This window comes from Mastigoproctus giganteus, chromosome 8 (assembly GCF_048544385.1).
Source record: "Mastigoproctus giganteus isolate SK-2022 chromosome 8, ASM4854438v1, whole genome shotgun sequence".
Classification (NCBI taxonomy): Eukaryota; Metazoa; Arthropoda; class Arachnida; order Uropygi; family Thelyphonidae; genus Mastigoproctus; species Mastigoproctus giganteus.
Genome location: NC_143582.1, coordinates 219,642,227 through 219,666,069, shown reverse-complemented (window position 1 = coordinate 219,666,069; position 23,843 = coordinate 219,642,227). Strand labels below are relative to the sequence as shown.

Below are 23,843 nucleotides of genomic sequence, written 5' to 3'. Positions count from 1 at the left end.
TGAGGCCTCCAGACCTGTATACAGTACTCTAGGTGTGGCCTGACCATTGCCTTATACAAGGGAATAATCACCTCCTTATCCCTGCTAGAAAAATTCCTATATATCATTGACAATACACCATGAGCTACTCTTGCAGCCCGTCTGCACTGCTCAGAGAACTTCATATCTGCCTGCACAACCACCCCCAGGTCCCTTTCATTCTCTACCACTGTCAGTGTAGTACCACAGAGTTGATACGTTGCTCTGGGGTTGCTGTTTCCCATGTGTAGTCAATGAGCCCCTGGGGTGACACAGGAAATGACTGGCCACCCATGACCTACACTAGTCAAAGTTGAACAGTGTTGGTTTCATGAAATGCAAGCATGACAATGCCACTACTGACCAGCAACACACAGTAAGACCACAAAAGATCATTCCATGAGATGAAAAGATACTCAGAAGGGTAGTACAACAGTCTCATTAGACATCCCCCAAAGCATCAACCAGAAGTTTAAGGCATCAACACAAGAGACTGTAAAGTAGAAAGATCTGCAAGAAAATCAAAGAAATGAAAATTTAACCCATTGTAGGTCAGTTTTTAAAATGAGAGGTGAGTAATTAGTGGACTTTTTACCACATTGCCCTTTTTAATAGTGTTTTCAACATGAATTTAAATATAAATGTCAGGCAAAAGTGGAATTTTGTTATAATTTCAGTGTACAAATTCTGCCAAAATGAATAAAAATTTGTGAAAAATCTCATTTTCTTTTGTTTTTTGAAGAAACCTGACATAATTGAAACAAACTGAAGTCATTTTTGAAATCAGCATTAGAAAATGATTCAGAAACACCCTTTTCTGAAAAAAACATCAGTGAATTTTTTTTCAAAATGCAGAGTAATGTTCATTTTAAATGACTGTTTTGAGGTAATGCTACACCAAAACAAATGCTTCTCTATGCTGAATACCATGCTTATTTACTGCTTACAATGTATATATATTTTCATAGTTTTAGATGTTGCTGACAGATAGTGACACCACGCACAGAATAAAGAATGTTACTTGTCCCATGGCTCTAGCACTCTTTTATTTGAATTTATTCACATTTTTATAGGTTTTCATTTCAAATGATCCTTCTATATTATTTGTTTCACAAGATTAAGCTAGTCAGAAGCTTAAAACAATTCTTGAGAAAAATTTACATATATTAAAATGTAATATTCTAATTCTTCATTAAATAAAAATTTTAAAACTTTAAACTAAAACTTACCAATGTGGTCAACTCATTGATACGGTATTCTAATTCAGCTATTTTCTGATTGGCTTCCAAGTGACCAACTGTTTCCTTCTCAAGTTTAGATTTCATTTTATTCAGAAATGAACGGAGGTCTTCCTAAAATTTCAAAGTATCAAAATGTATAATAATTTCAAAGTATGTATAAAAGTTTATATGTTTTATATGTTTCAGCATGATTAAAGCAAAATCAATTAAAATTCATAAAGATGGCCTATAGAGGGTATTAACTCCACATGTGTGTGTGAGTGTGTGTAATATTCATTTGAACAGTTTTTAAAATGAAGATATGAAGGGTAAAATATTTATTTGCAAAGTGCAAGGTTGAAATCAGTTTGTATTAATTATGTTACTTTTTTTTTTTTTTAATAAGTATATAATCTAAATATCTGGAACAATCTAACTGTCAAAGAGAGAAATGTTCTTTGTAAAAGGAAAATATTTGCTGGTTGCATTCATATATATATATATATATATATATATATATACACACACACACACACACACACACACACACACACAAGGTGTGGCTATTAAATAATGAGACTGTTGCAATAAAATAAATATAATGAAATATTTCGTACCTTACAAGTCCCTTTCAAAATAATTGCCTTGGATTTGCACACACTATTCAATACATTTCTTCAAAGCACAGGAACAAGAACAGAAGCCCTTTTAACACTTCAAATAATTTTTTTTGTGAATGTCTTCAATGAACTGAAAATGGATTCCTTCAAATACACTTTTCAATTCAGAGAAGAAAAAAGGTCACAAGGGACTAGTAGGTCTGGCAAGTAGGTTGCATGTTCACACACAGGGATTTGTTTTTGGCCAGAAATTGGTAAACAGAGAGTGCATTATGTGCTGGAGCACTGTCTTAATGGAGCATCCAACCATCCTTCAATATTCAAGTGTCTTCTTTTGAATTTTTTCACAGCTTTGTCAGAACTTCAATCTTCAAACCTTTTTTGGTCTGGGGAATTGTTTTGTCTTCCATTAACACTGACTGTCTTTTAGTTTCTGGGTTGTACTGGAACAGCTAACTTTCATTGCAAGTAATTGCAGTACTCAGAAAGTCTGGATTCTCTCCAATTTTTTTCAAAACATCTTCACAAACTTGGAGTCTTCTCATTCTTTGATCTTCATTCAAAATTTTTGCACCATCTTGGCATACTTAGTTAAAATTTGTTTGTTTCTTTGTCCATACTGAGTTCTGATGCAATCATTCTAATGCTTAAATGATGATCACTTCTAATCAATGTCCTTATCCAGTCGACAATTTCATCAGTTTTCATGGATACCAGATGACCTGGTCATTTATTGTCTTCCACATTCACTCTTCCTTCTAAAAATCTTTTATGCCATTCAAACACATAAGCTCTTGACATAGTATCTTCCCCATAAACTTGACATAACAATTCATAACTTTCAACTGGTATTTTCTTTAGTGTTGTTAAAAATTTGGTTCAAGTTTTCTTTCTTTTAGATTGTTTCCAGTTATTTATAGAACTTTCCTGCATAATCTATAGATTATTATAATTATTATTATGAGCCTTTTGGTGCAAGGAAGCCTGAGGCTTATGCTGCACCAGCCAAAAAAAAAAAAAAAAAATTCCTTGAGTTACCCTGAGAGAGAGAGAGAGAGAGAGAGAGAGAGAGAGAGAGAGAGAGAGAGAGAGAGAGAGAGAGAGAAAGAAAGAGAGAGAAAGAGAAAGTTAAAAGTAGAAGGGAATCACCAAGAAAGAAAAGAATGATGATATCCAGCTCAGGACCCTGGGTGTGCCAAGCCCATACTCACCAGATGTGAGCCCCTGGGGTTGATATCAACAGTTTTAGTGGTCTTACAAAGTATTTATGAACAATTCATTTGAAAGATTTATTATTACTTTTGAATAATAAATGCAAAAATATGATATGGAAGGTGATATTCACTTGGAATAGAGAGTTAGCATTTTGTGATATTCAAAATTATCAAAATAGCATTTTGCATGCTTCACAGAATTTCAAATTTGACAGCATGCATGCTGTCAAATTTGAAAGGAATTTTGAAAAAATTTGAAAATGGAAGTGAATAATTATACTTAATATATATACATTTTTAAACTAAGGCAATTATTTTGCATGAAGCAACGAGTCAATAATACATTTAAAAAAAAAAAAATTGAAGCTATTTATATGTAATAAGCACAATGCGCATGCATGTGTTTTAAATTTTGTACATTTAAGAGTTTATTTTTTAAACTGGAAAATGGGAGCAATTAATAATAGTTTCATCTTTATATTTTATGCTTATAATTCTTTTTTTTTTTTTTTTACTTTCAAAAGCATTAGGCCTCCATAGCCGAGTGGTCAACTGCTAAGGTACAAAGTGCATGAGCATTGAGTGACCACGGATTCAAGTGCACATGACTACTAAATATGATATAATGTTTCTATATTCTCTCTACCTAGTGAACTCCTCTGATCTTAGGCAGGAGTATGAACAGAAAAATTTATTCATTTATTATTAATAATTTCTTGTTTTTTTGAAAATAAAAGGTGCAAAAAAAAAAATGTGTTTTTTCATCATACTATTTTGTTTCTTTGCTGTTTTGCAAGCTCCAACTTTTTTGTATCAACAATATTATTCTGTAGAGAAAGGTTTGAAGATTTGGTTGGCATCACTGAATACTGCAGGAGTTGTCCATGGAATTCATGGATGAAAGTTTTGATAACGGGGGGGGGGGGGGGGTTATAATTGCCACCCTAAGCTATATGGCAAAGGAATGGCATGGCCTTCAGTGTAACCTGATTTAAAACCACATGATTTTTTTTCTCTGGGGTATCTCAAAGACAGTGTTTCAGAAAAATTCATGGACCATTCCTGTACTGAAGAAGGTGATTGAAAATGAAATTTTTTATTTTCCTGAGGAAATATCAGTATTGAGATTTTCCATAATTTATCACTTATAGTCACTTAACCACAAAGAATATGCTTTAACATGTTCTTCACAGCTTTGCACTCCAATTGTAATACAATATCAATAAACATGGAGGACACACTGAACACATTATGGCATGAATTTTCCAGCACTGCTAAATATATTTTGAATGTTAATTTCTTGTTTCCAAAAAAAAAAATATTTTGCATTTTTTTTTTGGTTTTTCTTTTTTTTTAGGAGCATTAGCAACTAAGGCCATATTGCTCTGTGGATATGCAGTGGTCATTCGCTGACCTTTTCGCATCCTCCGTATTTGGTGGTCACGGGCTCGAACCCCCGTCTAATCAAGAAGCGTGTGTTAACACTGCTGCTCCTGCCCACCTGGCTACGGAGGCACCATATATTACATTCTTCAGGTGGATAAAATGGTATGATGAATAAAAAATCACCTTGTAATTTTTTATTAAAATCTAAAAAAGCTACATACAATAAGCATTGCAAACAATTAAGAAAAATTGAAATATTAGTATCCTCCAAGAAGAATTTAAGCATTCCAAAAACTTTTTTCCAGAAATTAAAAAGAAAGTTGTCACCTGTAAAGTCCTTCATCACCATTTTTGTTTCAACTCAGAGTGCTAACACTGCAGGATTAATGGCTGAAACTTTTTGTACTTCCTAAATGCCTATAACAATTCAGACAGTTTTATTTGAGCAATTATTGTTTACTTGGAATTATATGTGTAAAGGACCTTTCAATTATTGTTTACTTGGAATTATATGTGTAAAGGACCTTAGGGTCCATTGTGACTGTTTGTGTTACTATTTTTGTCTTCCACTTCAATTTGTTTCTTTCAGTTTCAGTGTAACATAAAGAAATGTTTCTTACCTGATCTGTCTGCTATAGTAAATAGGTACCCATTGTTTTAGGTTTAATTATTGTATAAAATGCCTTTTTTTCTCAAATATTATTATTATTATTGTTAGTATAAAATAGTTTTCTGTCTCAATTATTATTATTAATTAGCAGTTTATTTATTTATTTGAAAAAACACATTAATATGTGTATATGAGTAATATCAATTTTCATGGACTTAACAGTTTTCTAACCTGGAAATTAGAAGTGAATAATAATTTCACATTTATATTTTATGATTCTATTGTTTTTTTTTTTTATTTTCAGCAGAATTAATAAAAGTTTTGTTTTGCAGAAAATAACATGTGTAAAAACAACACATTTAATATATATAGAAATCCATTAGGAAAAGATCAAACACTGGTATACTTCAAGCAGAATTAAAAAAATAATAATAAAACAAAACCTTTTCCAGAAATCAAAAACAAAGTTGGGAAACTCTTTGGTGCTTTGAAACCACTTCTGCTATGATTTGGTATGCAACCAGTGCTGAGTTAAACGTTAATAATAGATTATATAAAGTGCTACTTCACATTCCACTGCTCACAATGAAATTTATTTTATGTTCTAAATTATAAAACTGTTGTACAAAGTTTATAATTTTGATTTTGGCTGTAATATGCTTTTCCCCAAAGCAGAGAAATAATAATGCAGTTGTAAGGTACAGGATTTTAAGTTCTATAGAGTGAGAATTTTATTGTGTTGATGGCAATATATTTAATTATAAATTGTTTATTATCTTACTATTTGTAAGGTACTACACAATGAAAAGTACAATTTTCAAAACAAACAAAATCAAAATAATCATTTAACATTTAATTAATTTTTAATAAAACTATAAAACTGAGAAGAAAGTAAACAAAATAACTAAAACATATAAAAAAACAGGGTTGGCAACCTCTGGCTCACAAATGTGTGTAATCTGGCACGTAGTTGTTTTCAAATGCAAATTGTATATAATAAATGGCCTGCCATTTATTACATATAATTTCAAATTAATTGAACTTCTGACATAAATTTAGAAAATACTCTGTGCATTGCTATGACAAATATCAATCCAGATATCGATTCACTGATAAAAATAAACAGTACTAAAATCTCTCATTAAATATTATAAAATTAAAATTTTGCAACTTTTGTTACTGGAATTGTATTTGTATTTTGTTACTATAATCGTATTTTTGTAATCTTGAATTTGTATTTCGTTTTTCTTATTAATAAAATTAATTACATGTATGTATAAAAACTGTATTACAATAAATAACATAAAACTGTTTATGACAATTTTTTCCTAAAAATAATCTTTTAAAATCTAAAAATAAATTTTTAGGATTAAAATAATCCTAAAAATCATGGAAAGCTAAAAAAAAAATTGGCATGTGTATACCTCACAGACATTTTATTTCGCCAGCCATTTATAAAGGTTGCCCACCCCTGTAATAAAAGAAAACAAAAGATGTCAGGCTTCTAGTTTACACAACCATACTTGGAGTATTTTACATATTAAAATATTTTTAAAATAACATGGCAAAAATCAACACAAAAAATATGTTTAGAAAAATAAATTTTAAATCAGCAGCAGTGGTAGATTAAACATAATATAGTTAAAAAGCCACATATATGATGAATGTTGGAAGCTAGAATTTAATAACTGGCAATGAATAACTCAGGTTTTATAGTGTGGGGTGGTACACAATAGTACAAGAAATAAAAATAACCAAAATTAGAATTGTTAATAAAATGTCGTTGAATAAAATCTGAAACTACATAATGTTTCCAAGGATCTATTTATTTTTTCATCAGTAGCAAGTTAAAAAGCACTTAAAGCCTGGAACATTTAAAAATATACAGTAAAAAAAATTTATACCTGGTTCAGCCTTTAAGTATTTATAATGTGCCACTAATGAAAAAAAATTTCCTATGGAAAATCTGGTTTAAGATTTAATTTGGCGAAAATTTTTTTATCACCAAGATGGTTTTTGCTTCTTTTTAAATAATATACTATAATGTTTTCTCTATATTGAATCTGGTGCTATTTATCATTGGCAACTAAATGCTTTCTTCTATCATTCATCGTAAGTACTTCTTTTGAAATCATACTATGTTCCCTCTACTGCTGCTGCTGTATATTAAAATTCCATGTTTTCACACTGCATATATTTTGTATTAATGTTTCCCACATTATATATTTAAAATCTACGCCATCAAATTCGTGAACTAGATAATATTTTTATCCTTTATGTAACATTTTTAACTAATCGCAAAGTTTTTAGTTTATTATCCAAATCAATCTTTGTGATAATAGCTAGCCATAGTTTTCCACACATTCCATATTTTCACAGTTGTCAAGTGGAAAAATTCACCAATGAGTCATCAGATTTTTCACTGATGGGCATTTGGTTGTTCTATGATGAGATGGAAAAATAGCCTAATGGCCATTTCAATGATTATACAAGTATGCAGCATTACTAATAAACTGCATCATACATATTAAATGAGAAGTGCTGTTTATTAGTGGTGCAAAACCAAAATGGTGCATAGAAATAGTACTGCATCATGTGAGATCAAGCAACCTTGGCATGTTTTCCTCCCATTTGCATTCAGCAGTATTTTGAATTAAGCATGAAAGGTCATTCTCTAAAAATATTGGTGCATGAAATAAGGCTTGTACCAAAAGTAATGCCTCTCAACCTATTAATGAAAATATTAAAAATTAATATTTTATAATTTGTATTTTAGTTTTTAGGTCTGACCACTAATCATGGATATTAAGTTTAAACAGTCTATCATTACAGAATTCCTTTCCAAGAAAGGATGCTCTTCATAATCTATGTAATCTGTATAGAAAAGAGATAATTGATGTCAGCAATTATCCAAAGGTGAATTTTGAAATTTTAAGCAAGGACAAACAACAAGGGTAAACAGCAACCTGGTAGGCCTTACACTGCAATGTCTATTCATTATTCATTTTCCACCCAAATATAGGAGAAAAACAATTCTTGCAGATAGTCAAATCACACCAGGAAGAATTTTCAACAGATGCAATGTAGACATAATGCTGTAAAAACAATCATTAAGTAGATTCCACATCACTTACCAGAGGATACGAAGCAAAAAAAAAAAAAAAAAAAAAAGGCAGAGGAGTGCACCAATATGCTGGTGATTACTAAAGACTAAATTACTAAAGACTAATTACTAAATTATCCATTTTGCCTGGAGAAAAGCTTCTTCTAAATGTTTTGGCAGAAGGTGAAACATGGGTATAATTATATTATCCAAAGATCAAAGAGACAGTTGATGAATGGTGGTATCCTGTCTTCCCCAAGGAGTAGGAAGTTCCCATCATAAAGAACTGCACACAAAGTTATGGCAACATTTGTCTGGAATAAGTGGTATGCAGTTTTAAAGAATTCTTTGAGAGTAGTCAAACAATTTCTAGTGAATTCTACATTTGAACACTCAAGAAGCTTAGGAAAGCCATCCAAAACAAGAAGAGACAAAAAAAAAAAAAATTAATTCCATCACGCTACATCATGACCATGTCCATTTTGCCTGCTCAGTCATCTGCCATAACTGCAATCACAGTCAAAATAGGGCAGTCATGCTACATCTGCCATACAGTGTAGATTTTGCATCTGAATTCCATTTGCTCAATTTAATCGACAGCAGTTTGATAATGCAGATGAAATCAAAGCTGCACTGAGAACTTGGGCAAGACAGCAACTTGTTGAATTTTACCCAACTGGATTTCAGTACTGGATTGAATAATGATACAAATGTGTCAGCATGATGGAGATTAGCATATAAACAAGTGATGGTTAGAAAATTTAGAAAATTTTCTAACCATCTTAACTTTCTAATCACTTAGAAAATTTGAACTGTGTACTTATAAGTTATAGCCCAATAGGCATTACTTTCAGTACAACCCTTCTACAAATGAAATTTATTGGCCTCTGTGAGCTGAAGTTTTTTATTCTTTTTATCATGTCCCAAGTGGACATTATTTAGCACCCCATATCCAAAATATGTTAAATAAATTTTTATTATTTTTTATTATGGAGGTTCGATAAAAGCTTCAGACTTTTATACTAGTTTATATTATTAATTAAAAATCACAACTTAAAAGAACCTAAGGGGTTTGAATTCCTTTCTTAATACAATTGCATTTTATTTATCTTTCTTTTCCGTAGAAGGAAACTGCTAGTTTTACTTTTACTTTTACATTCTACTGCTAGTCAAACTTAATTTACAATCACGGTTTTATACAATGCTTTATAAATTTATGCTTGCATGTAGTGGTGCCATCAGATATCATTACATCATAAAATTGACAGTGATAATGGCAGTATGGTTGGGTATACTAAAAATTCATGCCACAAATTTTAAACAAAAACATACTCTCAAAAATATAAGAAAATAAAAATTTATTCTGAATAAGAGTGTCATTAACAGAAATTAAATTTTAAGGAAATTAAAATTAATGGTGAAATTATTGAGACTAATTATATATCATGTTTATTTTTTGTATGATAAAGTAGCAACAATGCGTATAATTTACTGTGATTTTTATGTTTTTATGTTGCAGGGTTACTTAGGTTCCATGTTGCTTAGATCCTATTAACTCACCACATGGTTTGGACAAGTATGATTAAGGCGCACTGCATGAGTACAGCAAAGTTTCCAAAAGTCCTGCAGAAAATGGTTTGATACTATAAAATCTTTAGACCTAATGTTATGAGACATTTAAGCAAACTTTACAATACATCTGGAATTAGTTCTGCATTATTTTCAAAATGAAATATGATAAAATTGTTATTGAATTATTTGTAAAACAAGAACACTCTATGCCAGTGAAAAAAATAATTAGTTAATTGAATGCTAGATTCTGTAGAATTTAAATTTAAATATAAAAACCCCCCCAATACTCAGTATTTTTTTATTTTCTCGGCTATAATTATAGCACACCATTATCGTATATAATAAATCCATTTATTTAAATTATAAAACACTCGGACACAAAACACAAGAAAATTAAGTAGGTAAATAAGTGAGAAAACTATAAGCTAAAAAAATTACATGTGTGGTACAGAAGAGAAAGCAAAATGCCAAGGAATAATCATTAGCATTAGCAAGGGCACACGATGCAAGAAAGCAAGCTTATATAGCATCAACAAAAAAAAAATAAATAAATAAAAATCACACAGACCCTTCTCATTTCACGCATCCACTCGCTCCAAATGTTTGTCTGGTTTTGCCTTGAATCTGTTTAAGTTATCAACTTCTACAATGACAGATGGAAGTTTGTTCCAGCAATCAACCACCCGCTGGCTAGAGGCAAACTTCCACACATCTATCCTACAACTGTCTTTCCTCAATTTGAATTTATGCCCTCTCAGGTGATTATTCTGAGCAAGAGGAAGAATCCCATCACCATTGAGCATGCTCAAACCATTCAAGGCTTTATACACCTCAGTCAGATCACCTTGCAGGTTTCTAGTCTCCAGACAGTGTAATTTGTGAAACTTAAGCCTTTCTTCATAAGAGCAACCCTTTGTTCCATTCACTAATCTTGTTGCCCTTCTCTGTATTTGTTCCAACAGCTCTACATCCTTCTTAAAATGAGTCATTCAGACCTGTATACCAATACTCAAGGTGTGATCTGACCATTGCCTTATATACAAGGGGATAATCACCTCCTTAATCCTGCTAGAAAAATTCCTGTATATCATTGACAAGACACCATGAGCTACTCTTGCAGACTCTCTGCATTGCTCAGAAAACTTCATATCTGCCTGCACAATTACCCCCAGGTCGTTTTCACTCTCTACCACTGTCAGTGTAGTACCACACAGTTGATACGTTACTCTGGGGTTACTGCTTTCCATATGCAGTACTTTTCATTTGTCAATGTTAAATTTCGGTTGCCACCTCTCAGCCCATCTGCTCAACTTTTCTAGATCCTGTTGCAGCAACGTACTGTCATTAACAACCCTGCCGACCTTCATATCATCTGCAAACTTGGACATTAAGCCTGATATACCATCATCAATATCATTAATGAATACAGAAAACAATGGACCCAACACTGAACCCTGGGGGACTCCACTAATAACATTAGTATATGAAGAGCAGTGTCCATTGATTACCACTCTCTGTCTTCTCCCCCTCAACCACCCCTTTATCCATAGCAGCAATTTGCCTCCAATGCCACACTGCTCCAATTTGTGCAGCAGTCTTCCATGTGCAATAGTATCAGAGGCCTTTCTAAGATCCAAATATATGATATCGAAGTTATTCTTTGCATCCAGTTCCTTTGTGACTACATCATAGTATCCAATCAAATTTGTCAGACAAGACTTCCCCTTAACAAACCCATGCTGTGTCCAAGCTATAACTGAAGTCTTGTCTAGATGATCACGCAGTGCTTCTTTAACCAATGCCTCCATTAATTTTCCTGGAACAGAATTTAAACTAACAGGTCTGTAATTACATATGTCTTCCTTTCAACCTCCTTTGTGGATTGGAGTCACATTTTCACATCTCCAGTCCATGGGTACCTCCTCTGAGTCCAAAGAAGCTCTCATAATTATGGCTAAGGGTTTGCTAACTTCCTTTGCTGCCTCCTTTAATATACTGGATAGATTTCATCTACCCCCCAGGTGCCTTTCTTATGTTTATCTTCATCAATTTCTCCTCCACTTTACTCTCATTTATTACAAGATTATCTAGCTTACTGCCAGAGTTGAATAAAACTCTGGCATTCCCCTCCCCGACAAACTCCTCATGTGTGAATGTAGATGCAAAATATTCATTTAGTTTGTTAGCTACCTGAGCAGGATCATCAACAGTTGAACCATCAATATCAAGTGGACCAATCAGATTCATCCCCTTCCTTCTAGAGTTTACATAAGTAAAGAACTATTTACTGTTTTTCTGAGCATTCTTCGCCAAAGATTTCTTATAATCTGCCTTTGCCTGCCTAACCTCCTTTGTGACTTGGTTACAGACCAGCTTATATCTATCACAGGCTTCAGTGTCACCTGTTAATTTATATGTATCCCATGCATTTTTCTTCTCTGCCACATGTCTAATTAGTTCATCTGACATCCATTTAGGTCTAAATCTTGAACAATATTTCTCAGTTGGTATGAAAAGCCTAGTAGCTTCCAAGATTAATTCTTTGAATGCTTCCTATTTTGAATTTGCTGTTCGTAACATCATCAGTTGGTCCCACCGTACAGAATTTAAATACTGTCTCAGACCATGATAGTCACTTTTATGAAAGCAAAAACACTTCCCTTTACCCCTGATGATAGTTACCTCTTTGAGTAAATCCCACTTCAGCACACTGTGATCACTGATACCTAGTGGTTCCTTTATCTGCAGATTCTTAATGCATGAAGAATCACTACTGATAATGAGATCAAGAGTATTATTCCCTCCAGTTGCCTCCCGAACATGCTGCTGTAGAAAACAATCATCCAATAAATCCACAAAAGCCTTGATAGTGTGTGAGTGACCAACCCACAAATTCCAGCCAATTTCTGGGAAATTAAAATCCCCCATTATAAGACACTCTGATTTACTGGCCCACTCTATTTCTCTGCACAATTGCTCATTATACTCATCAGATTCATTAGGCCTATAACACACACCTTCTCTCATTTTTCCTTTCCCAGTGCTTATGTCACACCAAACAGACTCAACATTGCATTGTTCACCAACATCAATTGGATGCACGTCCTTAGATTTTATGTGTTTCTTAACTAGCAGCATAACTCTTCCTCCATTCCTGTCCTGTCTATCCTTTCTGTACACATTGTACTCCCCAAATTCCAATTCTGCACTGCTTATTTCTGTGTGACACCACGTCTCTGATATCCCAACAATATCTGCCTTTGATGTCTTGACTAGCACTTCAAGCTCATCAAATTTATTAACTATACTCCTAGCATTGGTGTACATGCAAGTATACATGCACCTGTTTCTACTCTTAGTTACCCTAACACAGCCCTTGTATTTACTTGTTCCACTATGACTCCCAGCAGTCCTGGAAATACCCATTGCCTTGCTTTCTAGGCTGCTGCTCAATTGTATTTCATATTTTAGAATTTGGTGTGAAACAAATAGTTTAGCACTGAACATTCCTCACTGAGTAAAGGAAGAGAAATAGAGTTGAAAACATAAGGAAGAGTAAATACTAAAAGTTGTGAATTGTAGTCATCCCCTAGAAATATGTAAATAATAATATACAATGTTTTTTTTTTGTGCAGCACAACACTAGAAAGTCAAAATTAATAAACACTAACACAGAAGGTGAAAAAAATTGAGATTTAAATTAAAGAAAAAAGTAAGTTATTTTGTCATAATGTTAAAAAAAATGGTGTCCACCTTATTCCATGAAGGACCTTAAGTTTTAATTTGTAATTAAAAAGAAACCAAAAGGTACAATAATTCACTACCTGTGATTTATTCCAAGGTCTTCTGTAAATTCCAAGAGCTTTCTAAACATTTGAGTTAAAAATAACCTAAAACTAATACCATTAATTATTAGCAGAAAATATGTCTCAGAGAAAATTTCAAGAGAATTGAGGCCACACTTACCCTAGTTAGTTATTTTTGGTTTTCAGGAGCATTAGCAACTAAGGCCATATTGCTCCAGGGATATGCGGTGGTCATTCCCTGACCTTTCTGCATCCTCCGTATTTGGTGGTCACGGGCTTGAACCCCGGTCTAATCAAGAAGCGTGTGCTATGCACTGCTGCTCCTGCCCACCTGGCTACGGAGGCGCCTCACTTACCCTACAGAAGGATCCCAGCACCAATACTAATATTGGCGCTGAGATCCAAAGCTTGTTCTTTACACATTTGTGTTGTTATGTTGATTACAACACAAGTGTGGAAAGGACTTCCAGTGTCACACCAAACAATAATGTTGGCATACATTAAAGCTCAAAATACTTCCTCAAAGGAGCTTTAATGCAAAGCAAAAAAAATCCTTTTCACATTGTTATCAAGGGTACAGTACGAACAACATGATTAACCAAAAGCATATCCTTGTGATAATCAGGTAAAAAAGTTATAAATAAAATAATATCTATTGCAATTTCTGTTTTTTTTTATCAGACTCACTGCCCTAGGTAATAACATCACTAAGGATTATATAAAGCCTAATTTTTACTTTCAGTTTCTTTTATATGTAATTTAGCATAACATGTATGGAATTAACTTTTTTTACTTTCAGTTTCTTTTATATGTAACTTAGCATAACATAACATGTTTGTTATACTAAGTTACATAACTTGTAACTTAGCATAATACGATGTACGTAACTTAGCATAACATGTTATGCTAAGTTACATAGATCACAATTTCAAACACCAAATAAAACTGCCAATTCACACAAGCTGCATAACAGTTGTTACTCATTTAAATTTGCAATTTTTATATTGATAAAATTTTCTTGCTTTTTTTTTCTTTAATTTCAATTTGTTCTTTCATTTTTTGACAATTTTAGCTAAATAATAACAGAATAGTCATTTATTCTTTCATCTATCCATCTATAGAATGGAGTAATTCCTTTCCTATATTACATAACTTTCCCCACCCCATCACTAATACAACCAAATTACAAGCTATTATAAGGTGCCAGACCCTGCATAGATGGCCCTAAGGCAGTTAAAAGTTGATTGTTACAGATGTCATATGATAACATTGTGCATATTATATGAGATATATGATATTCAAGTTATGAATATCATATGAAAAAAACTACTGGTTTAATGCTAAGACTGAAAAATATTTTTTTAGATGTATTTGGACAGTGAGATTTGAGTTGAAATTTTAGCAGGTGGCAGCACAATGTTTATAAATGGAAAAGAACTTACTTCAAAAAGAGCTCTAAACTACAGAACCTCTGTAATGATATAGTAGCTTGCCACTCAGCCTCTATTTGAAAAAGTCTTGGGTTTGATTCCTGTTTCATACCAGAAAAATTCTCTATAAAAATTCTCTCTCTCCCCAGCCTGGTCTTAGATGTTGGCATAATATTCATGATATAATGATGTCTCTAGTCTAAGCATTGCTTTGGGCCTTAGCTGTCCTGCACTTATATAAAATAACCCAATGTGAAATAAAATAAAATATACACTGTCAGTAGAAATACTGTAGATTTGATACAGTAGATTAAAAAAAAAAAGTCAAGAGTGGACATAGTGTATTATGTTTAGAACTCCAAAAATACTTAACAAGTCCTAACCTTTTCCTGGAGCTGCTGTTCTAACTGCTGTTCCTTTTTGAGTAGTTGACCACTGAGTTCTTTATTTTCCTTCTCAAGTGTATCAGCTTTAACTCTAGCAGTTCTTAACTCTTCTTCTGTAGCCAGGCTATAAAAAAAAAGTATATTACATGTATCAAATATCAACCTTCAAAATTAAATTTTAGGTTCTTATTTTAGGGATTTAAAATTTAATGGTATCACCAAAAGATAACATGTGGAAGTGGAGTTAAAAAAAAAAAAAAAAAAAAAAAAAAAAAAATCACCTACAAAGAATATCACTACTGAAGCAGCAACATGCTCTATCTTAACAAATTATCAGAGAATGCAGTTAATATCAAGCTTGATCCTCCTTTAGTTATAATGATACCATTCAACAAAATTAGTCCATGATTAATCTTGTTGCCCTGCTTTGCACCCCTTTGTACAAAAATTCTACAAAATGTGTACAAGTATATTTGGTGATGTCAGCTTATTTCCATAAGAATGTGTTCTTCAAGTTCAAGTTTTCACTCTCTGATATTCTGCACATTATAGATGTGTGGAAGTTTGCCTTTAGCCAGCAGGTAGTTGATTGCTGGAGCATACTTCCATCTGTTGTTGTGGAAGTTGATAGCTTAAAGAAATTCAAGTCAGAACTAGACAAACATTTGGAATGAATGGATCAGTGAAAAGGGATGGTTCTTTTTTTTTTTCTTTTGGCTGATGCTGTATAAACTTGCTTTCTTGCATCATGTGCCCCTACTAATGATAATGCTAATATCTTAGTAAGTGATCTCAAGGCCTTTATCAACTGGATTCAAATAATCATTGCATATCCTTCCTTGTGCACAGTGACGCTGTTCCCGAAGCATTATACTACCATCCAGGTGAAAGTTCAAAAATACATTAAAGCTTAAAATAGTGGAAAGACCTGGTTCATACAATACTGAGAGTTGATGGCAAAGTTCTCAAAGGTGATGAAAAGATCATTATCATATCACAAAAACATCAACACTAAAGCACTGCCAACAAAAACCTGAATGGTGGGCACAGGCAGTCTGGTTCCACTACTTCACGTAGTATTCTCGATATAAAAATTATACACGACATGTTTGTCAAAAGGTAAATAATGTAAAAAAAAATGGTTGCCATGATTCCAATCTGGTCCATTACATTCCATTTTTTAAATGGGCCAGAGAGCACTGGAATGCAGTTCCTATCCATTACTCATGTCAGAAATGTCATCTAGATATTTAGTGATTAAAAGTAAGCTATTTTATTAACTATTGTTCCATTTCAATCCTTGAGTCAAACAAAAATCACTGGACCACAATGCATATTTCCCCTTCTCAAATAACCACTGTTTCTGTCCGTAGCATCAACTCAAATAGATATGTCAGTTCCATTCAGAGAAGAGTAACTTTCAGACTGAAGTGTAGTTGCATAGACTCACTGTAGTTACTGTAGACAATGCAGCAATACTACTGGCATCTTTTTGTCAGCAATAATGATGACCATGGCTTCTCAGTTGTGTTTATTTCTGGGTATAAATATTAATGACATAAATAGTGATTTATGCCACACTGCTGGAAACCTGTTTAAAACCAAAAGAAAACATCACATAAAATCCCTGTTTTAAACAGAGATTTTGAATGATAATTTGCTATGGATTTTTCCAGCGAACAGCCACTGCTACCTCTGCTGTTTCATTTTTATTTTCCCCCTAATGCCACATTTCTGTATATGTGCAGCAGTCTTTCATGTGAAACAGTATCAAAAGCATTACTGAAATCAAAGTATATGACATTAAAATTATTCTTTGCATCTCCAATTCCGTTGTGACTACATTTTTCATTTATTTCTAGGTATAAATATGAATGATATAAATAAATATTTATGCCACACTGTTGAAAACCTGTTTAAACCCCAAAGCAAGACTAATTTTAATAACTAATTAGATTTGTCAGACAAGATCTCTCCTTAACAAATCCACATTGATGATTGCATTTTATAATTGCATTCCTATCAAGATGATCTTGCATTACCTTTTTAACCACAGATTCCGTTATTTTTCCTGAAAGAAAAGTCAATATTACAGGATTGTAATTATGCACTTCATCTTTCGATTCCCCTTTGTCTGTGAACTGGTGATACATTTTCACATCTTTGCTCACAGGGACTTCCCTTGATTCCAAGGATGCTCTCATAATTATGGCTAATGGTCTGCTTACCATTTTTGCTGCTTCTTTTAATATAATTAGATAGATCCCATCACTCCAGGTGCCTTATTTACTTTTAGTTTCAATAATTTCTCCTCCACTTTTCTCTAAGTTATAAAATCATTTAGCTCCCAGTTAGAATTAGATATACTTGTGATGTTTCCATCCTTAAAAACCTCGTCAGGTGTGAATGCAGATACAAAATATTTATTTGGTTTGTCAATAACCTGAATAGACTCATCAACAGTTATGTCTTTCATATCCAGTTGACCAATATATTTTCATCCCTTTCCTTCTAGTGTTAACATAAGCAAAATATCCTTGTAATCTGCCTTAACATGCTCCATCCCCCCACCACCTCACCACAGTAACTTGATTGCAGATTACTTTATGCTTACTGTAAGCTTCTATATCTCCCTGATAATTTATAATCACCCCATGCATTTTATTCTCTTCCACTAGTCTCATCAGTTCATCTGACATCCATTTAGGTCTAAATCTTGAATAATAGTTCTCAGTTGGCATAGAGTAAGGGTGATGAGTTCAACTTCCATAGTTACATATGTAACCAAGACCCAGGCTGATATGAAAATTGATTAATCAACAAGTTGAAAATAACAAATTTATTCTCCATATTCAGCAGACTCAAAGCATAGTGAATATAGAAAAGAAAGGAGGTATATATCTAAAAACACTGTATCTCTTAAAAATATCTATAACAATTTTTATTAAGGTTTACACCTTAAAGGTGTCCAATATTAATAAAATATTATTCACTAACAGTAAATATCTTTAAAACTTAAGAAAAAACTGTAAATAACAAATTCAATTCAAACTGTGCACACACTTACAGGTGAACGATTTCCTTGACATTTATGTGTAGTGTGGCAACATCTGGGTTTTCACCATGTTCTCCCTGAAGAATTATCTGTTGAACTATCCGATCAAATAACAGCCAATGTTGTGGACAGGCACCATAATCCACTTTAAAAAGAATAAATCAATAAGTAAGTGATATTCTAAATATAAAGGAATTTATGAGAGAAAAACAAAAAATAACTAACCCACAAATGATATCCCTTAAAATTAAAAATTTCTAGAAATCAAAAACACTTAATCCAAAATACTTCCTAAAATTCTGTAAAACATAATCTGAAAAGCATATTTATTCTGTTTACATTAATCAATTCTTTTAACTTTAATATCAGAAACATTCATCATGTAAATGTGTTTCAGAACATGCTTTCATATATTCCCCACCTCTCTTACGGGGATATCAACATAATCATATATCTTTTCCATGTTAATTGTGCTTTAGTCTCCATAACTGCAAGGTAAAAAGCTATTAATAAGTTTCATAATCCGTTGTAGCAACTTGCACCTAATGCCCTACTGCTCCAGTTTGTATAGTAGTCTTCCATGTGCAACAGTATCAAACGCTTTCCTCAAATCCAAGTATATGATATCAAAATTATTTTTTGCATCCAATTCCTTTGTGACCACATCATAGTATTCAATCAAATTGGTCGGACAAGACTTCCTCTTAACAAACCCATGCTGTGTCTGAATTATTACTGCTGTCTTGTCTAGATGATCCTGCAATGCTTCTTTAACCATTGACTCCATTATTTTCCCCGAAACACAAGTTAAACTAACAGGCCTATAGTTACTTGTGTCACCTTTTGAACCTCCTTTTTGAATTGGTGATACATTTGCACACCTCCGGTCCACGAGGACTTCCCCCGAATCCAAGGAAGCTCTCATAATTTTGGCTAAGGGTTTGCTTACTTCCTTTGTCACCTCCTTTAATATAACTGGATAGATCCCATCTACCTTAGGTGTCTTTCTTATGTTTAACTTCAACAATTTCTCCTCCACTTCACTCTCAGTTATTACAAAACCATTTAACCCCCTGTTAGAGTTTGATAAACATCTGGCCTTCTCCTCCTCGAATGACTCCTCGTGTGTGAATGTAGATGTAAAATACTCATTTAGTTTGGCAGCAATCTGAGAATGATCATCTACAGTCAAACCATTGATATCAAGTGGACTAATCTGATTCACGCCCTTTGTTTTAGAGTTTATATAAGTAAAGAAGTATTTTTTTTTTTTTTTTTTTTTGCATCCTTTGCCAAGGATTTCTCATAATCTGTCTTTGCTTGCCTAACCTCCTTTGTGACTTGATTATGGGTAGCTTTTATCTACCATAGGGTTCTGTGTTGCCTGATAATTTATATGCATCCCATGCATTTTTCTTTTTTGCCACAAGTCTCAATAGTTCATCTGACATCCATTTGTGCCTAAACTTAGAACAATATTTATTAATTTGATCAAAAAGCCTAGTTGCTTCCAAAATTACTTCCTAACAATGATCCCTTGCCCCAATTTCAAACTATTGCAACTTTGTCCCCATTTCAAGAGGTTCGTGGATGTGCAATTCTAAACACACTGGTATGACATAACATTTCAGCACCATAAACAGTTTTTAACATTTCATATGTTTCTCTTGCAAATTTTCCCCAGTTTAAAGCAAAATTTGATATTCGTTTATTGTTCTATTGCAAAATTGTGACACAGAATGTTAATGCTACTAATTAAACTGGTTGTTACTTGCAATCTGTCAGCCTATTGGACAATTTATGTATCATCATCTGTGGAGGAAGTCTGAACTACAACATACCACTTCCATTTATTTTCAAACTCATTGAACATGACCACAACATCAGTCCAGGACTTTACTCCACATCTCATATATATAAAGAACAAATATATATATATATATATATTTATTTCATTCATATTCTATATATAAAAACATACACACACAGTATAAAATGGTAGTTTGGTTCCTACAAAATCTCATGTAATGTGAAACTGTGTTATACAGGACTAAGAACCAGTACAAAAAGGAAGGGGGGGGGGTTACGTTCCAAAAGCTAACAAAAATATGCCATTTTTTTTATAACTATCGGAAACTTAATTTTTATAGTAGTAATAACTTAATATTTTAAGTTTATTTTTATAATAGTAGTAACTTAAATAGTAATAGCTGAACAAATGTCTTACCTTACAAACTGAGATACTTATATGTGAGATAATGTACGTTCATTTAATTTTCTTCCTCTTCATTAAAAGTCACGAACTGCACTCTTTGAAGTCAAAATTATTTTTTATGATCTCAAACAAGCACAAGTTCAACAGCAGGGATCTCCCAACAAAATACAGTGGACTCCCCAACTTTAAATGATAGGTGAAAATTGGAAGAATATTTTCCAGTTAGTAAAATAAAATAAATTTATGCTTACATACATAGCTTAATTAATACGTAGTGTACATAATGTATAATGCATACGTAATGTACACACTAATTGATATTTCTGCTCACTGACTTTTTTTTTTTTGGTTGTAAAATTTAAAACAGTAAAAATGATAAGCAATTAAATAAGCATAAAAATGATAATGATAAGTTGCAACAAACACGATACAGAGTAATGAGTTTCTGAAAATTTATTTATGTGTTTTATATGATTGAATATTTCACGGTTGTTGTTGTTGTTGTTTTGGTTTTTAGGAGCATTAGCAACTAAGGCCATATTGCTCCGAGAATATGCGATGGTCATTGCATAACCTTTCCGCATCCTCCGTATTTGGTGGTGACGGGCTAATATTTCACGGAAGGGGCAACATATTTCACCATAATAATGTGAAAACCAACAGAATTCCAGCTATTGGTATTATAGCAAATGCAAGGAGATCAAGTTTACTACCCTTTTATAATAGATTGCACTAACAGAAAAACCCAATAAACTGGAAAGTGCAAATTGTTTTTATTGTTTTATGGTAGTGACCTTCAGAAATATATCACAAAGGATAACAACTAGTGAGTCAACAGCATGGATTCACAAATTTTCAGGGAAACCAAAAGCTCAAAAATACCGTGTTATGCAAGATTTCCAGCAGTTCTCAACATGTTAGAATGAAACCTTGTTGTGTGAGGATTGCTGCAATTTATCAATTGTGTTAGAGAGAAAAAAACATGTTGTAGAAGTACCATGTTATACAGGGGTTGCCTGTATATATATATAACTAATATTAAATTTAAAATCACAACTAATGCCAGTAGCATGGCAACATTGTTGAGCAAAAATAATAAATTAACATAAATAAATCAATAGGGAGGGAGAAGAAAAGGTAACAAGACTAAAAATTGTGGCAGAAACTCTCCAAATAATTTAGAATATCCAATTAAGAATCATAAAATCTATTTAATGCCAATTACATAAAAATTTAACTGCACCTCCCTTGTAAGGTGCCAGTTCCAAATTGTGTGAAATATCACAAATAGAGACTATACTAACTATAATAAAATAAAACCAAATTAACAAAAATAGACTGACCATTATGCCCCATACCGACAGAGGACCAAAAGGCCAATAATGGTCAGGGAATTGCTGCATTTCAATTGTTAGACAAATTGGTGCAATGGCAAACCAACTGAAGGATCAGTCTGCCGTCCAATATTTCATGCAATTTGGAACTGGCACCTTACAAGGGGTAGGGGGAGCACCATTAAATTTTTATGTAATTGGCACTAAAATTAAATGGATTTTATGATTCTTAATTGGATATTCTAAATTATTTGGAGAGTTTCTGCTACAATTTTTAGTCTTGTTACCTTTTCTCCTCCCTCCCTGTTGATTTAATTATTATGTTTAATTTATTATTTTCCCTCAAGAGTTTTGCCATGTTACTGGCATTATTTATGATTTTAAATTTAATATTAGTTATATTTCGGGCATAATGTAGAGGAATATGCATTTTGCTGCCTCTGATGGTTGCTTCATCTCTTAATTTTTTTACTACCGTTTTCAACTTTTTCATTATTTTAATATATATATATATATATATTACGGATAATATAAAGAAAATAAATCCAACAATAATACCATCAGGGATCTAAGATAACGCAAAAAAAAAAAAAAAAAAAAAAAAAAATTATTATCGCTTTTTACCGACAATCTAGATGACGTCAACTGGGCCAACCACCCATAATGAAGGCAAAAAACGACAAGGTTCTCTGTTTCTGTGATGATCAATATATGCTAAGTAATTTAAATCTAAACCAAATATAAACCGGTATAGGCCGAAAATAAATCGAATTTAAATAAATCGAAAGATGATAATAAAATTTAGAAATATTAGAAATATTAGAATCAAGGGTAAGAAATATAAGTAAAATATAAATGTAAGCATATATTAATCATCGTTGACCCGACAGAGAACGTAATTTAATGATTAAAATAAGATTAAATATATAATACATACTACATATTGACCGTATCTAGGACATAATGTAATAGTCGTCAAAATAATATGTGGTGCCCCCTATGTGATGGATACGGTAAAAATAAATAATTAAATTAAATTAACGCATAGAGAAACATGCAGATAGTAAGAAGAAAAACTAAAGGAGTAGGAATAATAGAACCTGAACTCCACAAAGGTGAAAAATAGTGGTATAGATAAGAAATAGTTTCTCCTATGTCCTCGGATTGCCCTAATAATTTCGGAGAAATAAAAATAGTGTAGGACAGTTTAAAGACATTACAAGATATAAGTTGTGGCTCGGGTATGCCCGGGATCGCAAACCCGTTCCTATAGTAGGACCCTGAGCTGAATTTGCATGTTATCTCAGCGTGAATTTAAGTAAATTTAAATGAATTTAACTATATATTAACTATATATTAAAAAAAAAAAAAAAAAAAAAAAAAAAATGATACACTGTAATTTGCAAGCCGGTGGGTACAAGTTTTCTACGCCGTAAGACACCAAGAATGCAAAGTGTATCCTATTTACATATATACATGGCACTAAATATAACGATTATATTGAAAATTATATTAAAACAATAGGTTCAGAAAACAAATTTTTGAAATTAATAATGTTTATCGCTTTCCTGAAATGATATTTCAGGTAAGCGATAGGGAAATGATTATTGATCAACCTGCTGTACAACAGTGTTAAGCCCGCTGAACAATTTTTATTACTATTGCAGATATAAGCAATCCTTAGACATTGTGATAAAATTATATTAGCATGCACTGATTTTGATATATTAGATTTCCAATTTGTAAGGCTTACTACGTTAATATTGAATGCATCTCTTTTATTATATACGTTTACGTCTATATTATTATTATGCAATATTTCTATATGAAGATCCAGATAATTTGCTATAGTATCAGAACTATTAGTTTTTTCT

General features: G+C 32.5%; 1 protein-coding gene across 1 annotated transcript in view; it reads right to left on the bottom strand.

Moving 5' to 3' along the window:
- The window catches only part of LOC150082307 (disheveled-associated activator of morphogenesis 2-like), a 201,075-nt gene that overhangs the window by 74,429 nt on the left and 102,803 nt on the right, over positions 1-23,843 (bottom strand). Inside the window, exons 11-14 of the mRNA XM_090380484.1 lie at positions 18,433-18,565; positions 15,363-15,489; positions 9,732-9,794; positions 1,248-1,370 (exon numbers count right to left, since the gene is read on the bottom strand). Coding sequence (XP_090236610.1) covers positions 1,248-1,370; positions 9,732-9,794; positions 15,363-15,489; positions 18,433-18,565 — 446 coding nt within the window. The remainder of the gene's footprint in view (positions 1-1,247; positions 1,371-9,731; positions 9,795-15,362; positions 15,490-18,432; positions 18,566-23,843) is intronic.